General features: G+C 45.9%; 1 protein-coding gene across 1 annotated transcript; it reads left to right on the top strand.

The window, feature by feature from the left end:
- Positions 1-488: 488 nt before the first annotated feature.
- Positions 489-17,471, top strand: SMIM10L3 (small integral membrane protein 10 like 3). Its single transcript, XM_081257140.1, has 2 exons — positions 489-935; positions 17,245-17,471. Exons 1-2 carry the CDS (start codon positions 750-752, stop codon positions 17,263-17,265), a joined length of 207 nt encoding a protein of 68 aa, XP_081113266.1. The 5' UTR covers positions 489-749; the 3' UTR covers positions 17,266-17,471.
- Positions 17,472-19,026: the final 1,555 nt, after the last annotated feature.

Here is a 19,026-nt window from a genome sequence, read left to right as displayed (position 1 = left end):
AGGCAGACTCTCAACCACTGAACCACCAGGGAAGCCCTAGAAGTTTTTAAAATTTCAATATTTTTAATTTTTACATCAGAGGTTTTATAATTAATATCATAATTATTAAAAGATTAAACTATATGTAAGTTGACACTATAATCTACACGAGGAGTAAGTTCTGCCTGCTGGCTCCAAGTTTTCCTTTTTTACGTTTTTCACATAACACAAAATTTACTATTCTAATAATTTTAAAGTTCAGCAACATCAAGTACATTCACGTCGTTGTGCCACCCTAAACCCACTGTTCAGCTCCTCAGCTCCTCCACTAGGGGGCGGACGAACACAGCACATCAGCCGGCCTCTTCGCGCCACCTAGTCCACGCATGCGCTTCTCACCTGGGGAAGGTAAGCGGGGGCGGGGCCTGGGCGGAGCCTCGGGGGCGGGGCCGGGGCACGCAGGCGCGGCGCGGGCATTGTGACGTCAGGTTGCGCGGCCGGGCTGGGACCTGGCCCTGGCTCGCAGAGGCGCTTTCCCGAGCATGACGTGCTGATTCCCCTCCCCGTGGACTCCCTTCCCCGCGGCCCGCCCGCCCGCCTCACCGCCGCCTCCTTCGCTCCCTCAGAGCGGGCCAGCGGCCGGGGCAGAGGCCCGGAGGCGTCGCGGCGCCCAGAGGGCGGGCGGGCGGGCGGGCGGGCTTCGGAGCGCCGGGAGGGCCGGGTCCGCGGCCGGTCGGTGCGCGGCGGGCGGGCGGCGGGCGCCGGTCTATATGGCGGCGGCTCTGTCGGGCCTGGCTGTCCGGCTGTCGCGCTCGGCCGCCGCCCGCTCCTATGGGGTCTTCTGCAAGGGGCTGACCCGCACGCTGCTCATCTTTTTCGACCTGGCCTGGCGGTTGCGCATCAACTTCCCCTACCTCTACATCGTGGCTTCCATGATGCTCAACGTCCGCCTGCAGGTGGGTGAGCCGCGCCCGCCCGGTCCCTGTCCCCCGACCCTCCCCTAGCGCCGGTCCGCCCAGCGCGGCCCGGCCCACCTCGCCCAGGACGATGAAGATGCCGCCGGGAGCTGCCAAGCTGGATGCTGAATGCATGCCAAACGCCGTGCATTTCTCTCGCAACCCCACGGGGGAAAAACCCGCTGAAGTTATTGTTATCCCTGTTCCGCAAACGAGGCGGGGTGGGGACGTGGAGCGGCCTGCCTCGGGTAAGGGCCTGCGGCTGGGGCGTGGGGTCCGCGGCCAGGCAGGTGGATGCTGCCACGGGCACCAAAGGCCCTGGCCCTGAAGAGGAAATTTTGCCCAGAAAATTACAAATTCTGGGGCGCGGGGGTGGGGGGTGCGTTTATGGTTGACTTTTCTAGTTCCCAAACTTTACGAAGCTTTGAAAAGAATTAAAACTTAAAGAGAGATTAATTAATGTTAACCAGTGTTCTGCTGGAGGTATCTCATTTATCCTGGCGGGGGTGGGTGGTGGTGAAAGGAGTGGGGGTGATGAGAGAAAACCAGGTGGAAGGAGGTAGAGAGGCAAAGGTTCAGAGGTTCGAAGCAGTTCAGGTGTGAAATAGTATACACACACACACACCCAGCACCTTGGAGATCATCTTTGCTATAAATGATTGACATTTCTACATCCCTCAAATTCCAGATGCCTTTTTCTAGTGGAATGGAAAGTCATCAAATTGAGAATTATTCCTTTCCGAGTGTGTCATAGATGGCCAAGTGCTGAGCGTGTCTTGGATTTCGTTTTCACATGGTGGAGTGTCTGCTGTGTGCCAGGCACGGGCTCTGTGATGGAGGGATGGGTCCCTGTCCATCGAGAGCTTACAGTCTGGCAGTATTTGTGTTGCTCCCTGGTGTGCAAAATGAGGAAGCCTGAGCAGTAGGACTCCGCAGTATTGACATGGGTGGGGCAGGTGCTTTCCTTTTTCCCTTTGGTTTAGTTGTATCAGAATATAATTGTCTCTAAGCTTGAACTGTCAGGTTTTGGGTGCCTCTCACTGGTGCTGGCAGGCCACATAAAACTTAAAACCCACTGTTCATCAAAATTGTGTTCAGGTGAGTTGGGATGAACCTGCCTCTCTATTTCAGGGTCCAAACTGAGATACTTTTATGTGAGCAGGGACTTGTGGCATTCTTAAGTGGTGCCTGACAGAAGGAGTAGAAAACTCGATACCTTTCCAGCATGTGGTATCATCGTGTAAAGAAGGGCGCTGGGAGTGGGGACTGGGATAAATCAGAAAGCCTGTGCTCTATCCACTTGTCACTAGCCAACTGTTGTTTGTCAGATATAGCAATTTACAAGAGAACTTGGAAATCCTGATCTTTAAATATCAACTTAACAAAAAATAAACTGTGGGCAAAACAAAATATTTGACCCCAAGCTCCACTTTGGAAACTCTTGTTCTAGTGTTACATTTATAATTTGCAGTCGTCTGTAAAAATCACAAGAATGACTGTAAGAGAAAACCTACGTAATGTTGAGAATACGCAGTTTTGTACCATTAAAAAAAAAATTAGCTTTCTCATATGCTTACTTAGCTATGTATGACCACTTCCCTAGTCCAAGCTACTATAATCACTCACCTGGACTATTGCACGTGCCTCCATCTATTCTCCACAGGGCCCTTAGAGAAGTCTTTTAAAAATATAAATCAGATTGTGTCATTCCTCACAAAAAAACAGAAAACAAAAACTGCTTCCCATTGCATGTGGACTGCAGTTCACATGTTTCTGTCCTGCAGATCTGATTTCTGTCCACCTTTCTAACCTCTTCCCTGGCCTGTTCCTTGCTTGCTATTGTGTCTCTTATTTTCCTATCTACTCTTAGCATGCACCGAGCCCCTTCCAGCCCCTGGGCACTTGCACTCGCTGTTCTTTCCACCTCGAGTGTTCTTCCCTGGCTCTTTGAATGCTGATACATTCTCACACCCGGCTTCTCCTTTCAGAGGGGTCTTTTGGGGTCACCAAATCGGTATGATCTTGCAGCTACTCTCTTCACGGCAGGAGTGCTGAAGGCTTGTTTGTTTCAAATCAACAAGGAGCATTGGAGTCCGTTCCTGTTATAATGATGAGGGTTTCCAGATCGCTCAGTTGCTTGTAAGGCAGTAGGATAATCTCTGGAAAGGTTGTTCAAATACAGATTTCATAACAAGGAGTTTGCACTGTCATGATGGAGGGTAAATGCATTTTGGAGGCGGGGAGTTGGCTCTGTGAGGAGTGGCGTGGGCAGTAGGGAGAGCTGGGTACACCAGGCTAATGGGTGACTTGGTGGACTTGATGTCAGGTCATCGTCCAGGTACAGCACAGCTTTAGAGTACTGGGGAATTCGGACGCTCTGGCTGTAGAGTGTGGGCTTTGTTGGTCAGTTCAGGGGTGAGTGGGAGGTGGGGAGGCCCAGACAAGGTGGTCGCCGGGTACCTTGGGGGAGGGCTGTCTGAGAACTACGTGAGGATTTTAGGTGTGATCTTGGGCTTGGATCAAGTGCAGCAGCAGCCTGTCGCATGCTGAGGGGGGCAGGGTGGGAGTTGGGGTGTCTCTTTACTGTAACATTTCCATCTGCTGCTTTAAACTCCCCTGCAGGTTTAGAGTTTCTGTTCATTGGTGGAAGATCATTAACTTACCTGACTTGAGGGTTTAATGATTCTGGCCTCTGGTAAAGAGAAGTGCAACAGGAAATAGGGGACAGGAGTCAGGGGACAGGCCAGCTCACCGCCACATGCCTACTCAGGACACTCTGTCCATCCTCTTCCTTGCAGGGGTGCTGGAGGCTGTTTTGTGAGTAATAATGAATAAAGGAGTCTGTGTCCCACGTGTTTACTCAGGACCCCCAAACCAGCTGTCAGTGGGGTAGCCAGGCATTTTCAGGAGATTGGTACCTCTTCTTCAATTTGAGAGTGATTAAATGAGAAAATAGATGCAAAGGGGCTTTGTGAACTGAGAAGGGCTATGATTTAAAAATACTGTTTGCAAGCAAGGCTTAATCTCCTAGAGTCATTAGCGTCCTACTTATTTATATATAATCTGAAATACAAGGCAGTGAAAAAACGAGAATCCATACCAAATACTAAATGTAGTAAAAGGAAGATGAAAAAAAGTGCTCTGAGAACCTGCTATAATTGAACAAGTTATGCCTACAATGTTTCAGTTACGTTGCCTGTGGAAATAATCAAGTATCTTAGCCCCAGTTCACCTAGATTCGCATAATCATTAAAAGAGGAGGCCTGGAAGAGAACAGCTAGAGAAGATGACATTGTGAAGATGAGGGATAGTTGTCAGACCAAGCTGTGGCCTTGGCTCTCTGAGCAGTCAGCCCCACGGCCCTGTGCTGAGCTGGCCAGGCCGAGAACCTCTCTTGGCCCGTCCTCTACGGCCTGTCTCCCTGTTTTGTTTCTTTTTTTTTTTTTTTTTTAAGGCTATTTCTTCTTTTTTTTTTTTTTAAGACCATACTTCATTCAGATTTCTTTTGCTTTTTAAAAAAATTTTATTTATTTATTTATGGCTGTGTTGGGTCTTCGTTTCTGTGCGAGGGCTTTCTCTAGTTGTGGCAAGTGGGGGCCATTCTTCATCGCGGTGCGCGGGCCTCTCACTATCGCGGCCTCTCTTGTTGCGGAGCACAGGCTCCAGACGCACAGGCTCAGTAATTGTGGCTCACGGGGCTAGCTGCTCCGCGGCATGTGGGATCCTCCCATACCAGGGCTCGAACACTTGTCCCCTGCATTGGCAGGCAGACTCTCAACCACTGCACCACCAGGGAAGCCCCCTGTTTTGTTTCTAACTGCTCTTCTACAGCCTCCTCTCTCCGGAGGACTTTCTAGATCCATAGCTCCATAGGTTTCAGTGTTCACCTATCACTTGAAAATCTATATTCATTCCTTCCAACCAGGTAAAAAGAGTTGAGGAATGCACGCAGGGCTGGGGAAACTGGGTGCGGTTCCAAATAGAGCATTCAGAGTGGGCCTCAGCGATGAGCAAAACGTGAAGGGGATGAGGGCTTTAGCCACGGAGATGCCCGGCTTAGCAGAGAAGCCTTGCAGCCCGTGCGAGAGCTCTGCGTGTCCCAGGGCAGCGGGAGGTGGCCGGAGGCTGGGACTGAGAGGCTCGTGTGCCTTGGACTGCCAGGACGTTGGCCTTGACTAATTGAAATCATCTTACGGCCAGACAATTTCAAAAAGTAGTAAAGATTCCAAGGCCCTGTTTAAGGGTCGACTGCAGCTTGAAATGAGTTTTATTTTGTTGCTTGACCTACATCAAGCTCCTGGAAGAAAGTTGGAGGAAATTATAGACTATTAAGGAACATCATAAAACCTTAAGAGGCAAAGTCAAAAGCATGAGCTCAGTTAAACGTAGGAGTTTGTTCTGGCTTCTGGGGTATTGAACAGCTATATACTTTGAGATGGAAAATTCCAAACATGTAGAACACATAAAAATACCATGGAATCTTTCCTATCTTTCAAGGGAATTCATAATCATGGTTTTTCATAAACTTTTGAAAAAAGTTCCACCTATAAAGATAGGTTGAAGTAGATTTAAAAAATTTTTTAACCTGCATAAGATTTGAAAGAATAGTACAGTGAACACCTGTATCCTTGACTCAAGTTTTTAAAATGTCTTAGAAATAAATTCTCACATAATGGTTCAAGCAGATGTTAAAGTATATGAATTAGGTCTATATGTACTAATGTTAAAAGGTATCCACCAAGTATACAGTGAAGAAAAGCAAGTTTAAAAACCATCTAAGTAGTACCACATTTAAAAATTTTTTCATAAATACACTTGTCAATACCTAGAGCAGGGAGAAACATTCCAGGACCAGGAGGCAGCCCTAACTCAGGAGAGAGCCTGGGCATTCCTCCTCACATGATCTGTGCAGAAGGGCCAGTGTTTCTTCACCTCCACAGACTGGATGGCTTGTAAACAACAAACATTAATTTCTCGCAGTTCTGGAGGCCGAGAAGTCCAAGATCAAGGCACCAGTATGGTCAAGGTCTCTTGAGCGCCCTCCTGGTTCATAGCCAGTGCCTTCTTGCTGTGTCCTCACATGGTAGAAGGGGCTAGGGATCTCTGTGGCATCTTTTGATAAGAACATTAATTGCGGCTTCCCTGGTGGCACAGTGGTTAAGAATCTGCCTGCCAGTGCAGGGGACACGGGTTTGAGCCCTGGTCCGGGAAGATCTCATATGGCCGTGGAGCAACTAAGCCCGTGCGCCACGACTACTGAGCCCGTGTGCCACAACTACTGAAGCCTGCGTGCCTATAGCCCGTGCTCTGCAACAAGAGAAGCCACTGCAATGAGAAGCCCGCACACTGCAACGAAGAGTAGCCCCCGCTCGCCGCAACTAGAGAAAGCTCGCGCACAGTGACAAAGACCCAACGCAGCCAAAAATAATTTTAAAAAAAATTAATCTCACTCACCTCCTAATACCATCATCTTTGGAGGTTAGGGGTTCAGCATATGAATTTTGGGGGGTTACAAACATTCAGACCATAGCACCTCCTGATAGGTTTGTAAGATCCAATAGAAATGATTTGTTTTTAAACATAAGAACTAAAACTATAAAACTCTTAGAATGTAGGGGAAAATCTTCGTGATACTGAATTTGGCAATGATTTCTTGCCAAAAGCACAGGCAACAAAAGAAAAAGATAAATTGGACTTTGTGAATATTAGACATTGGTTCATCAAAGGATACTATCAAGAGAGTGAAAGAGGCAACTCACAGAATGGGAGAAAGTATAGTTGACCCTTGAAGAACACAGGTTTGAACCGTGCAGGTCCACTAATACGCAGAATTTTTTCAGTAGTGTATACTAATACTGCGTCATCTGAGGTTGGTTGAATCTTCAGATGTGGAACTGCAAAGACAGAGGAACCACATATAGGAAGGGTTGCTGTAAAGTTGTACTCAGATTTTCGACTGTGCGGAGGGTCAGTGTCCCTAGCCCCCAAGTTGTTCAAGGGTCACCTGTGTTTGCAAACCATATATATGTTAAGGATTAATGTCCAAAATATGTAAAGAACTCTTACAACTCAACAACAACAAAAAACCCAATCCAAAAATTGGCAAAGGACTTGAATAGACATTTCTCCAAAGAAGATATATCAATGGCAAGTAAACCCAGGAAAAGATGGGCAATTGGAACATGTTTGTGGGCAGCCAGTCCACCAACTATGGTGAGGCCCTGGCACATCATTATGATGACCTCTGAGCCCCAGCTTGCCCACTTCAGCCTTGTGGCCCCATGGGATGCCCAGAGGAGGGGCCCTGGTGGCCAGGCTCCTCTCCCCATACCAGCCCTGCAGGATGTGGACGCAGTGTCCCCCTGCCTCTGGGCTCTCACAGACCCACCGGGTCAACTTCTCTCCCTGAGACTCGGCTCCTCCCATCTCTCCCCATCCCGCTCCAGGGACACTCATGGACCTGAAGGGTGAGTGACCACTCGTTTCTCACTGACAGAATATCCCCACCCAGACCCGGGGACCCCCACGCCAGGCTCAGTCTCCAAGAGCCCTCACTAACTGCTCCAGTTCCAAATCTGAGCCCAGCCACACAGGCTGAGAAACACTCCCCCTGCCCAGCCCTCGCCTGGCCTGGCACAGCCCCTAGGATGCCTCTCTGCCAGGGCGGTAATAAAATCCAGTGCTAGGAGAGAAGAATTAGGGAACTGCAAATCAAAGCCACAACGAGATGCTACTTCACACCCATTAGTGTGGCTATTATGGGGGGAGGGGGAGGGAAAGAACGGGGAGGATGTGGAGATATTAAAACCCTTGTGCACTGTTGGTGGGAATGTAAAATGGTGCAGTTGCTATGGAAAACAGTTTGGCAAGTCCTCAGAAAGTTAAACATAGAATCACTGTATGATTCAGCAAGTTCACTGGTAGGTGTATACCCCAAAGATTTGAAAACGGGGGCTCAGGCACTTGGCCTCCAATGTTCATAGCAGCACTACGGACAGCAGCCAAAAAGTAGATACAGTCCAAGTGTCCATCAACAGATGAGTGGATAAACAGAATGCTTTATACTTTCAATGCAAAATTATACATCTTTGAAAAGGAATAAAGTTCTTTTTTGGCTGCACCGTGCGGCTTGCAGGATCTTAGTTCCCTGACCAGTGGTCGAACCCGTGCCCCCTGCAGTGGAAGCAAGGAGTCTTAACCACTGGACCACCAGGGAAGTCCCAGGAATAAAGTTCTGATACCTGCTACAGCTTGATGAACCTTAGGGACACTATTCATAGAGACAGAATGTAGAAGGTGGTTGCCAGGGGCTGGAGGAGGGGGAATGGAATTGTTTAATGGAAACAGTTCTCCTTTGGAATGATGAAAGAGTTCTGGAGATGTGTGGTGGTGATGGATGGTAAATTTTATGTATATTTTACTGCAGTTTTTTAAAAAGTACTAGAAAAGTGATTATGCTGTTGGTTGTTGTGGCAGTGTTAAGTTGCCATAGAAGTTTCTAAGAGCCTATTCTTAATTTTGTTCTTATATGATCACAGTAACAAACTTGGGGGTGTGGCCAGGGTCCAGTGGCTTGTACATTTTTAAGGATTTTGGCTTACTCTGAGTGAAATGGGAAACATTTCACTGAGATGTGACCTAATCTGATTTGCTTTTATAAAGGATCATTTTTTTCTTCTTTAAAAAAAAAAAGGTTTATTTTTTCTTTTAAGGATCTCTTTTTCTTCCCCCCTGCGCAGCATGGCTTGCGGAATCTTAGTTTGCCAACCAGGGATTGAACCCAAGCCCCAGCAGTGAAAGCACCGAGTCCTAACCACTGGACCGCCAGGGAATTCTCTAAAGATCATATTTTTAAAAAACCTTTATTATGGGAATATTCAATATACACAGAAGTGGAGTACAGTTGTCCCTTGGTACCTGCAAAGGGTTGGTTTCAGGACCCCTGGGGATACCAAAGTCCACGGATGCTCAAGTCCCTTGTATAAAACCGTGTAGTATTTGCATGTAACCTGTGTACATCCTCCCTTATACTTTAAATCATCTCTAGATTACTTTTAATACCTAATACAATGTAAATGCTATCTAAATAGTTGTAAACACAACATAAGTGCTATGTAAATAGTTGCTAGCACACAGCAAATTCAAGTTTTGCTTTTTGGAACTTTCTGGAAATTTTCCCTCCCCCCCAAAATTTTATTTTTTTCTATTTCCTCTTGGTTGAATCCTCAGATGCGGAACTTGCAGATATGGAGGGCCACCTGTAGTATAATGAACCCCATGTATCCATCACTTCTTTTCAGTAAGGATCAGCTCTTTGCTAATCCTGTTTTATCTCTTCTCCCCAGTCCTGCACTGTGTCCATCTAATCACCCCACACTGGAGTATTCTAAATAAATCCCAGACAGAACAGATCACTTTTTTGGTTTGTTGCTTAGTTTTTTACTTTGAAGTAATTTGACTTACAGAAGTTGCAAATCAGTGCAGGGAGTTCCCATAGACCCTTCCCCAAGCTTCCTCTAATGTTGACATCTTACCTGGCCAGAGTACAGGCATCAGAACTAAGAAGTTAACGTTGGTGCAATACTATTTGGATTTCACCAGTTATTTCCACCAGTGAATTTTTTTCTGTCCCTGGATCCCACAGTGCATTTAGTTGCCATGCCTTAGTCTCATCCAATCTGTAATTTCCTTAGTCTTGTCTTTTATGTCCGTCAGTTGTTTCTTCAACTTTTGGATGTTTTTCACTTTTTGGCTGTTATGAGTAATGCCATGCACATTCTACAGGCACACCTTAGGTATTGTGGGTTTGGTTCCAGACCACTGCAATAAAGCGGTTATCGTGCTAAAGCGAGTCATGTGAACTTTTTGGTTTCCCAGTGCATGTAAAAATTATGTTTATGCTATATGGTAGTCTATTAAATGTGCAATAGCATTATGTCTAAAAAATGGACATACCTTAATTAAAAAATACTTGATTGCCAGAAAATGCTGACCATCATCTGAGCCTCCATTGAGTCGTCATCATTTTGCCGTAGTAACATCAAAGGTCACTGATCACAGACCTCCATTACAAATATAATAGTAATGAAAAAGTTTGAAGTATTGCAGGAATTACCAAAATGTGCAGATACGAAGTGAGCAAATGCTGTTGGAAAAATGGCGCCAATAGACTTGCTCAATGAAGGGTTGCCATAAACCTTCAGTTTGTAAAAAACACTGTGAAACGTAATAAAGCGAGGTGTGCTTGTATAGGTGTTGTGTGGGCATGTGTTTTCATTTCTCTTGGTTATGTACCTAGGGGTGGAATTGCTGGGTCGTATAGTAACTCTGCATTCAGCCATCTCAAAGAGATCACTCTTACTTCACGGTAGAGTGGAGGGTGGAAGCAGGGAGACGCTTAGATTTACAGGAGAGGATGCTGGTGGTTTCTCAGGGCGCAGCAGGGGAGGTGGTGGGAGGAGGTTGCACTGTGGGTGTATCTTGGTGTTCGAGCCAACAGGCTTGCCTGCCTTAAAGGAAGAGGTGGTGTGAGAGAAAAGCTCATTAGCATCTCTTTGTGTGTGAACTATACATGTTCTTTACCCATTTTTCTGGTGGGTTGTTGGTGGGTTTCTTGGAGCCACCAAGAAACCCACCAACTTACCAGACACCTTATCAGTTGTCTGTGATAAGAGTTGAAATTTTTTTCCAGTTAGTATATTTTTGACTTTGCTTATAGTGTGTTTTTGCCATACTGAAGTTTATGTAGTCAAATTTAACAATCTTTTCTGACTTTCGGGTTTTGTCATAGTTAGAAAGGCCTTCCAAATGCTAAAGATATAAGGAATTCACCTGTTATTTATTCTGGTACTATTATATCATGTTTTACTTTTAAATGTAGAGTGTTGGAGTTTATCCTGGTATATGGTGTATGACGTTGATCTGAACTGACCGTTCTTTGAACAGCACTGCCGGGAGAAACCTCGTGTGTGTGACGTTCTTGTCCTTGTACGTACATTCACTAGAAAGCAAGTTTCGAGAAGACAGAGCCCTTTTTGTCTGCTTGGTGCACTGTCCTGATACCAGCGCCTAGAACAACGCCTGGCTTAGGGGCTCGGTGCACGCTCGCTGATTGAATCTGTAGCAAAAAATCATAGGTGTAGAATCCCAAAGGAAAGGTTATATTCATTTGTAAATGATTTTTAAAGTCATTGCCAACTTGCCCTCCACGGAGGTGCTGCACCATGTGGTCCCTCTGGCCGTGCTGGGAGCCCTCTGGTTGCTCCCCGTCCGCTGTGGCCACTCCAGCCTGGACCTTGGCCTCTGTCCCCCACTGCAGTGTGCTGGTCCGTGCTTAGGCCACCTCCGTGTTGCCATCCAGTGGTCACTCCTCTGTTCTCTGCTTTACAGACCCCTCAGCAGCGTTTTGTCACTGGTTCCCTCTAATGCTCTTGCTGATAATGGCGCTAATAGCAGCTGTTTCTTGGATGCCACAGGCTGCTGGTCAGAGAACATGCTGGGTGCCTTCACCTGAAGAGTCCTCACACATCCTGAGGAGAGAGGACACAGCCTAGCTCAGCCATCCTCCTCGCCTCTCGGCCCTCGGACGTGCGAGCGCACCTTTGAGCCTGTGGGTGACCGAAGCAGGGGACAGAGTAGTGGCCCGCAGGAGCTGCACAGCCAGCTTAGAGCACAGGTGTGATTTGGATGCGCTGAGTGGTTTGCAGCAGGAAGTCGGTCCCTATGGTCTGCTTCCTGTGCTTATGATTCAGTGTAACGCAGAGATGACCCAGCCCTTCCTGTTTCTCATCCTCTTAACTGTGTAGCAACTTGAGCAATTTGTTACTCAGCTTGTGTGTGTCAGCTGCCTCCTCAGGCTGATGTTTCAGTGGTGAGCTCAGTGATGGTCAGGTCTGCTAATGCTCACCTCTGAGAGCTGTGAGTGTGTCCTATCACCCATATGTGGGACCCAAACACAACACAACTGAATGTACACGCAAAGCAGAGACAGACTCACAGGTACAGAAAACGAACTGGTGGTTACCGGTGGGGGGCAAATTAGGGGTATGGGATTAACAAATACAAACAATGATGTATAAAATAGATAAGCAATAAGGATATGTTGTATAGCCATCATCTTGTAATAACTTTTAATGGAGTATCATCTGTAAAAATACTGAATCACTATGCTGTACACCTGAAATTAATATAAAATTGTAAATCAACTATACTTCAACTAAAAAAAAAGGCCGTGAAGCCAGGTGGCCTTGGAGCGCATTTGTGAGCTGTCACCAGGCAGGACCCCCGTCAAGCCCATTGTTGTCTAACCTGGCCGGGCAGCCCCTGCTCCATTAGCTGTGTCTGCGCCCCCAGCCCCACGCCAGCCCGCTTTGGGAATAGCCTTGCCAGCTGGCTTTTGGGAGCACAGAGGCTGGGATATTTTTAGTTTCCAGAGCAGTGGTATCCAGCCCATCACGTCCCTGAGGCCATTAATAGCTCAGGTTAGGGAAGGTAAGGTGTAGGCCGTCCAAGAGGGCACAGCTGCCTAACTGGGTCAGGCCTGTTGTCACGCAGCAGGTCAGCTGCCTCCACAGGTGGGGACTCTGGTGGGAGAGACTGCTCCTGTCCGCCCCGAGGATCGTGGACACACCAGAGAACCTCGTCTCCCTGCACCTCACCCCCTGTGGCCTCGGTGGTGCCATTTTCAACCGTTGTCATTCTCTGAGGGGCAGGGGGAGGCACCTGTCGGGGAGGAACAGAGTTTAAGTTCAGGAATTGACTCCCAGTCCTGCACTTTGCTTTTCCTGAATCATACTGTCTTGAATTTCAGAATAGACTTCCCTCATTCCGGGGCAGGGAGGGGGTGTGTCAGTTTTTGTGGATAAGATGGTTTGCCATAATTTATGCTGCTTATTATTTTGTAGACTTAACATGGGGGTTGAGGGGTGGGAAATGATGGGAGAGCTGGGGCCGAGGATGTTTAGTTATATAACTGTGCATGTTTTATTTGGTATGATACAGTGTGCCAAGATGTATGTATTCAAAAGTATAGTGAGAATAAACCACAAAAAATATTTCACAGATGACTGCGTGTTTGGAAATTACTTGAAAATTATTTCTGGCTCTCAAAATATAAGTAATGTATGTAACTGTCTAATATCAAAAGAGGTGGCTGGTTGAGGGCTCAGAGCCAAAATGTTTTCCTGACCTACTGAAGTATTTTTGTTAAGATAATTGAATACGTAGTTTATTACTGCATTTACTAAAGAACTAGGAGATCTTCAGTAAGCATTTTATTCTATCATTATTGAATGTATGATTACATTAATAGTATCTTATTCAAAATATTTTAACACAATTCTGGCAACACTTCATCTTTCTGAGTGGTACTAAGTCCTCATACAAGGACATAATAAAAGTAGTTAGAAACTAATTTTCCTGAGAGTTGGCCCACATTAAGTGACCTGTTTTTCTTAAGAACTTTTTTTAAACCTGTTCTAATATGTATTAAAAATATATTTAGGAATGCTTCCATTTCAGGAAAATGTTCATTCTTAGTACATTTCAGATCAGTAAAATAAATGTAAGGTTTAAAATAACATGATTTGGAGAGTTAATTTGAGAGAACTGTCAAGGGAAGTTAATTAGATTGGACTCGGTGAACTTTGAAAGTGTTTGTTTTGATTCGTAGCTGGAATTGCACCTCTTAAAAGTACAAGTGTAACTATGTGAGGTGATGGATGTTAACTTGTGGTGATCATTTTGCAATATATACAGATATCGACTTACTATTTTTTTTTTTTTTTTTTAAGAAACTGCTTTTTATTTATTTATTTATTTATTTTTGGCTGTATTGGATCTTCGTTTCTGTGCGAGGGCTTTCTCTAGTTGTGGCAAGCGGGGGCCATTCTTCATCGCGGTGCGCGGGCCTTTCACTGTCGTGGCCTCTCTTGTTGCGGGGCACAGGCTCCAGACGCACAGGCTCAGTAGCTGTGGCTCACAGGCCTAGTTGCTCCGCGGCATGTGGGATCTTCCCAGACCAGGGCTCGAACCCGCGTCCCCTGCAATGGCAGGCAGACTCTCAACCACTGCGCCACCAGGGAAGCCCCTTGACTTACTATGTTGTACACCTGAAATGAATACATTTTAGGTCAGTTATATCTCAATTTAAAAAAAAGAATTGCACCTTGTGTTTGAATATGGCTTCATACTGCTCAAATATATTTGTATCAGTTGTTATATGTAATAATGGTCACACTTGTACAGATAAAAAGTTTTGAGCATGCCCTGTGGAGATATATATATCTCTGTGGTATAAATAAGCATATATATACTATTTTTATAAACTATGTATTTTGCTCTACCAAAATATGGTATATATTATAAAACATAGAAAAAGTTACAAGGGGAACAAGATAAAAATGAACTAGGCAAAGGTGTTCTGATATTTTCTCCCATGCTCCTTGAGTTGGGGGCACCCCGCTTGAACAGCCGCTGGCCTAGTGGAGTGAGTGAAGAGTTCTTCAGAGTTTACCTGACGCTAACTTAGTTGTTTGTGCAGGAAATGTATGTAACCGCCCTCTTTTTGAAGCACTTAACGCAATTGGTGTCCGCGACCCTGGGTTTTCCTTAGGTGCTTTGAGTCTCCCTCCTTAGAGGCTTTGGTGGGCCCCTCGCCCATCTGGTCTTTAGATCCTGGAGACCCCTGCCTTCTGTACCTCTGTCTTCTCTCTTGACCTGTTATACCGGGCCGTCATTTTATCTGCCTCCCCAGAGCTGGCGACTTCTGAGTCTAGGTCCCCAGCTCTGACACCTCTTTTGAGGTAAAGGATTTACTGATCCACCTGCTCGCCAGAGCCCAGCAGCCCAACTCTGCTGCCCAGTCTGAGCACCTTCCCTGCCTTCCAGACCTGCTGCTCCCCCCCGCCCCCCTTTGCGGTTAATAGCACCTTCATTACCCAGGACTGAAAGTCAAGAAACCTGCGGGTCATCTCACCTTCTTCTACACCTAGTCAGTCACCAATGTAAAAAAGATTCTTCAGTTTCTCTCCCCTCTTTACTCTCACAGGCTTACTTCCTTTTTGCCCCTGGAGTATTAGAATAGCTTCCTAATTGGTCTGTTTAAGGTGATACCTTCCAGTCTAGCCACCACGTTGCAGCCGGAGCAGTTAATCTAAAAAGCAAATCTAGCCATCGTTTCCTGGCTGAAAACTCCCGTGGCCCCCATCACCTGCTGGATGCAGCCCAGCTCCGTCGCACGGTGGCGGGGGGTGAGGGTGGGGGGTGCCTCTCACTGTTGGCCCTGCTCCTCAGTGGCTCCGCAGCCCCGTTGCTCAGCCTTCTTTGCTTTCTCCCTCAGCCTCCAATAATACTTACCTGCTGTGTTTTCTTCCCAGTGTACTCTTTAAATTAAAAAAAACCTTACACAGTCATAAAGCTTAATGAGTCTCCTGGTGCCATAAGATTAGTTAAGAGAAACAGCAGTTTCCTGTCTCCCATTTCTCCATCCAGCCGACTGCTTGCAGCTACAGCTGGTTCTCTTAGTGTTTACTTCTCTGTCTCTAAATTGCACGCTCGTAGTGTTGCTTCTTGACTTTTCATTTTTTGAGTTAGTCTTTGTCCTACTGTGGGAGAAGAGTCGGATGCAGCTCTCTTCTACCTGAACCCACATTTCCATCCTTCCTCCTTCCAAAAAGAGTTACTGCATTTTAGTTAGGTTGCTGTTCCGTAGGCTAGCCTCTTAGAAAAATTACTGAATACAAAGTACGTATTTTCTAAGTTGAAACATTTCTAAGTTGAAACATTTATATGTCCTTTTTAAAGGAACATGTGTCAGACACTTTTTAAAAGTCATCAGTTAAGGAGGGAACTAGTAAGATGTTATAATCAGTGTAAAGCAGAATTTAGACAAAACACATACGTACAATCAGGAATGCTAAAGTGAATTTACAAATAGATGTAAAACTGGTCAATATGCCTAGGGCAGTAATCCGTTGCATTCCTCTGGACAATATTAATTTCCATTTCTTTGGACAGGAAATCACTTGCCTTTTAAGTTTTCTACAACTTAGAGCTGTGAAGCATCAAAGAGAAAGTTGTGGAGCCCTGTTAAATTAGATAACGCAGAGGCCGCACTAGACAGCACACCCAGTAATGTTGGTTTTTGGGTCCATTTCAGAGCCTTTCACAGTTTTTCCTACATCTTCCCCATTTGGAGCATAATGTCACAGAAAGATTATTCTTGGTCACAGAAAAAAGGCTGGTCTCAGTAGGTTTGCAGGTGCCTCAGGGTCAGTGACCACATGGGCCACCTCGAGTTTGCTCTTGAACAGCTGGTGAAGTCACAGATCAACTTCTGTCCAGAAGTTTTCATGTGGAATCTGAGAGTGGGGAGCTAAGCCCAAGAAGCTTTCTCCGCCATATTTTTACCTGTAGTACATAAAAATCTGGGTGAATTCTTCTCTTATGGAGGCTCCAAAATTTGCTGAGATTCCTGACCAGCCGGCGAGTGATGAGGCTGGAATCTTGGATCCCAGGACCCCTCCAGGCTGGTTTTCCTGGGAGGGCTTTGTAGACATCAGATCCATAAGTAAAGTTGCCCTTGATTCCTTAAAAGTGGCTTGTTGTGCCTGAGTCACTGAGACTCATTCTCAAATAGGACACTTTGGTAAGACCTTGGTTGCCTAATTGTGTCATCCAATTTATCCTGGTTAAAGGGAGGACAGATTTTTTTTAAAATTTTATTTATTTTTGGCTGCGTTGGGTCTTCATTGCTGCGTGCGGGTTTTCTCTGGTTGTGGCGAGCGGGGCTCCTCTTCGTTGCGGTGCATGGGCTCTAGGCATGTGGGCTTCAGTAGTTGTGACATATGGGCTCAGTAGTTGCGACCCGTGGGCTCAGTAGTTGTGGCTCTTGGGCTTAGTTGCTCCACAGTATGTGGGATCATCCCGGACCAGGGATCGAACCCGTGTCTCCTATTGGCAGGTGGATTCTTAACCACTGTGCCACCAGGGAAGCCCCCAGGAGGACAGATTTTTATCGAACCTACAGGAATAACTATTGCCACGAAAAGTGCAGAGCCTCAGAATGTATACTTTTATTATTTTTAAGCATTTTTAGGAAACACTGCATTAATAAACTACTGTTCTTTTTGTTGTGGTTTCTAATTGGTAGGTTGGTAGGTTGATATCCTGTTTTCTTTCACAGTGTAGGTATCCTTGGGGTACCGGAGACTGTCAAAGAGATCTTCGCATTTGTTGGGAAATAGCTGTGTGTGGACTCTCTTAAGACCTTGTCTTCATGATTACACTTTAATTTGTTGGTCTTTTCCAGGTTCATATTGAGATCCATTGAAGGCCTTCCGTGGACTGACAGGCGTGTCCTGGGGCTCAGGGTGTCAGAGAACACACAGCATGAGGGACGGAAGGGGGATGCTCAGCACCTGCCTCGCGGAAGAGAAGGGAGCGGGCGATGACTCGGACAAACTGCTGTACAGAGAACTGTTGTGTGAGAGAATGTGGGAGGAGAGCGCTTGCCCATCAGATGTAACTTCCAGGATGAATAAGCCTGCGGTCGATGTCAATGGAAATTCACAAAACGAGGAGTTATCACTGGAAGTGAAAAATGATCTGAGTGAGGTCAGCCTCTTGCTTCACGATGGCAACAAAGTGCTTCCATATCTGCAAGAACCAGTACGAAGAAATTCAGCTTTGGCAGCTGCTCAGAGCAAGACTGTGGATCTGTTCTTTGCTCCCACAGAAGAGCGTTTTGCTGGGGCATCTTGTGGCATCGGGGGAGCTTATGGTAGGGACTGGCTGGGAGAAGGGCCCAGGGCCACTGACAGCCACGGGGGACGGAGCCGCAGAGGGAAGCCTTGGGGGTCAGGACTCCCGAGCCATCAAAAATGGTTAGAAGTGGGGATTTCTGAGGATGAACCAGCAAGCGCTTTCCTGGAGAAGCTGGGCTCTGAGTTGGAACCCTCTTGCCTGCGTTCCATCCTGTCTGCACTGCTGCACGTACATCCCCAAATATTCTTGAATATGATGAGACAAAATGCGTTCTCCCTGGCCATTCAAAGCCCATGTTTTCAGAGCAAAGAGTAGAATACAAGAAAATGCTGTCACGTGTAAAAAGTCCCTCAGATGATCTGCAGGAAACACTGGCGTTACTGGCTCTACAAGCTTCTGAATTAGCAAATCTCTTATGCCATAGTTAAGGTAAGGCAGAACAATAAAAATAGGTTAACTTAAAAAGTTGTCCTAGAATGATTTCTTTTGCATTAAGTCGGGATGCACAGGTTGCAGCCCTGAAGCTCCTGCTTTGGTCTGTATGACCAGACATACTTAAAGTCAGTGGAGTTGAAACTCATGAAAAGCTGGTTGATAACGGAAGGACATTTTTGAGTTTTAAATTGTGCTTGAAAGACACTCAGAATTGGGAAGCCATGTCAAGGAGAATATTGATATATCCTATATAAACATCAGATTAGAATCAAAAGATTTAACAAAGTTTTTAATTCACCTTCAGCGCCTATCCTAAAGGGCTACTGTCCCAGACGCTGTCTCTCTAGACTGTCTCTGACCATCTAATGGAAGTAGATATTTGTAAAGTCGACTCTGAGCCAGGCTGAGTTGATGGTAAGCTGTTACCATGTTGCAGAATAATTTGAGCAAAATCTGATTTCTTTTCTCACATCCCTTTCCTTCCACTTGACATGCAGTTTAAACGGAGGCCCTACGGTGAAAGTTGCAATATTAACCTTACCTTTAGATAACGCTTTCTCAAGCTAGGAACCCTAGCAGTGTTACTCACAATAAAAAATGAGCTCGAGCCTGTCTGCCGGGGCTCAGTTATAGAGAAAAATCAAGCATTTCCCTTAGAGAAGGTTTCCAGTTTCTAGGAGTCGAGGTATCTCTTACACTAAGATTTTTTTCTGAGAGAACACCTTTTGTTGTGTGTTGATCACTTTGATAAAAGGCACTTAAGAGCGTAAGTTTTTAAAGAGTCCGAAAGTAAGGCTTAACCATTTTCGGAATTATTGACCTCATCTATCAGTTTATATTGTGTGCTAAATTACTATACCGTGTGCTATTTCAGTGTTCTGGGGAAATGAAA

The sequence above is a fragment of the Mesoplodon bidens genome, assembly GCF_964165515.1.
Source record: "Mesoplodon bidens genome assembly, chromosome: 15".
Lineage (NCBI taxonomy): Eukaryota > Metazoa > Chordata > Mammalia > Artiodactyla > Ziphiidae > Mesoplodon > Mesoplodon bidens.
Note: the sequence above shows the minus strand (reverse complement) of the source record. Positions and strands in the feature narration are given on the sequence as shown.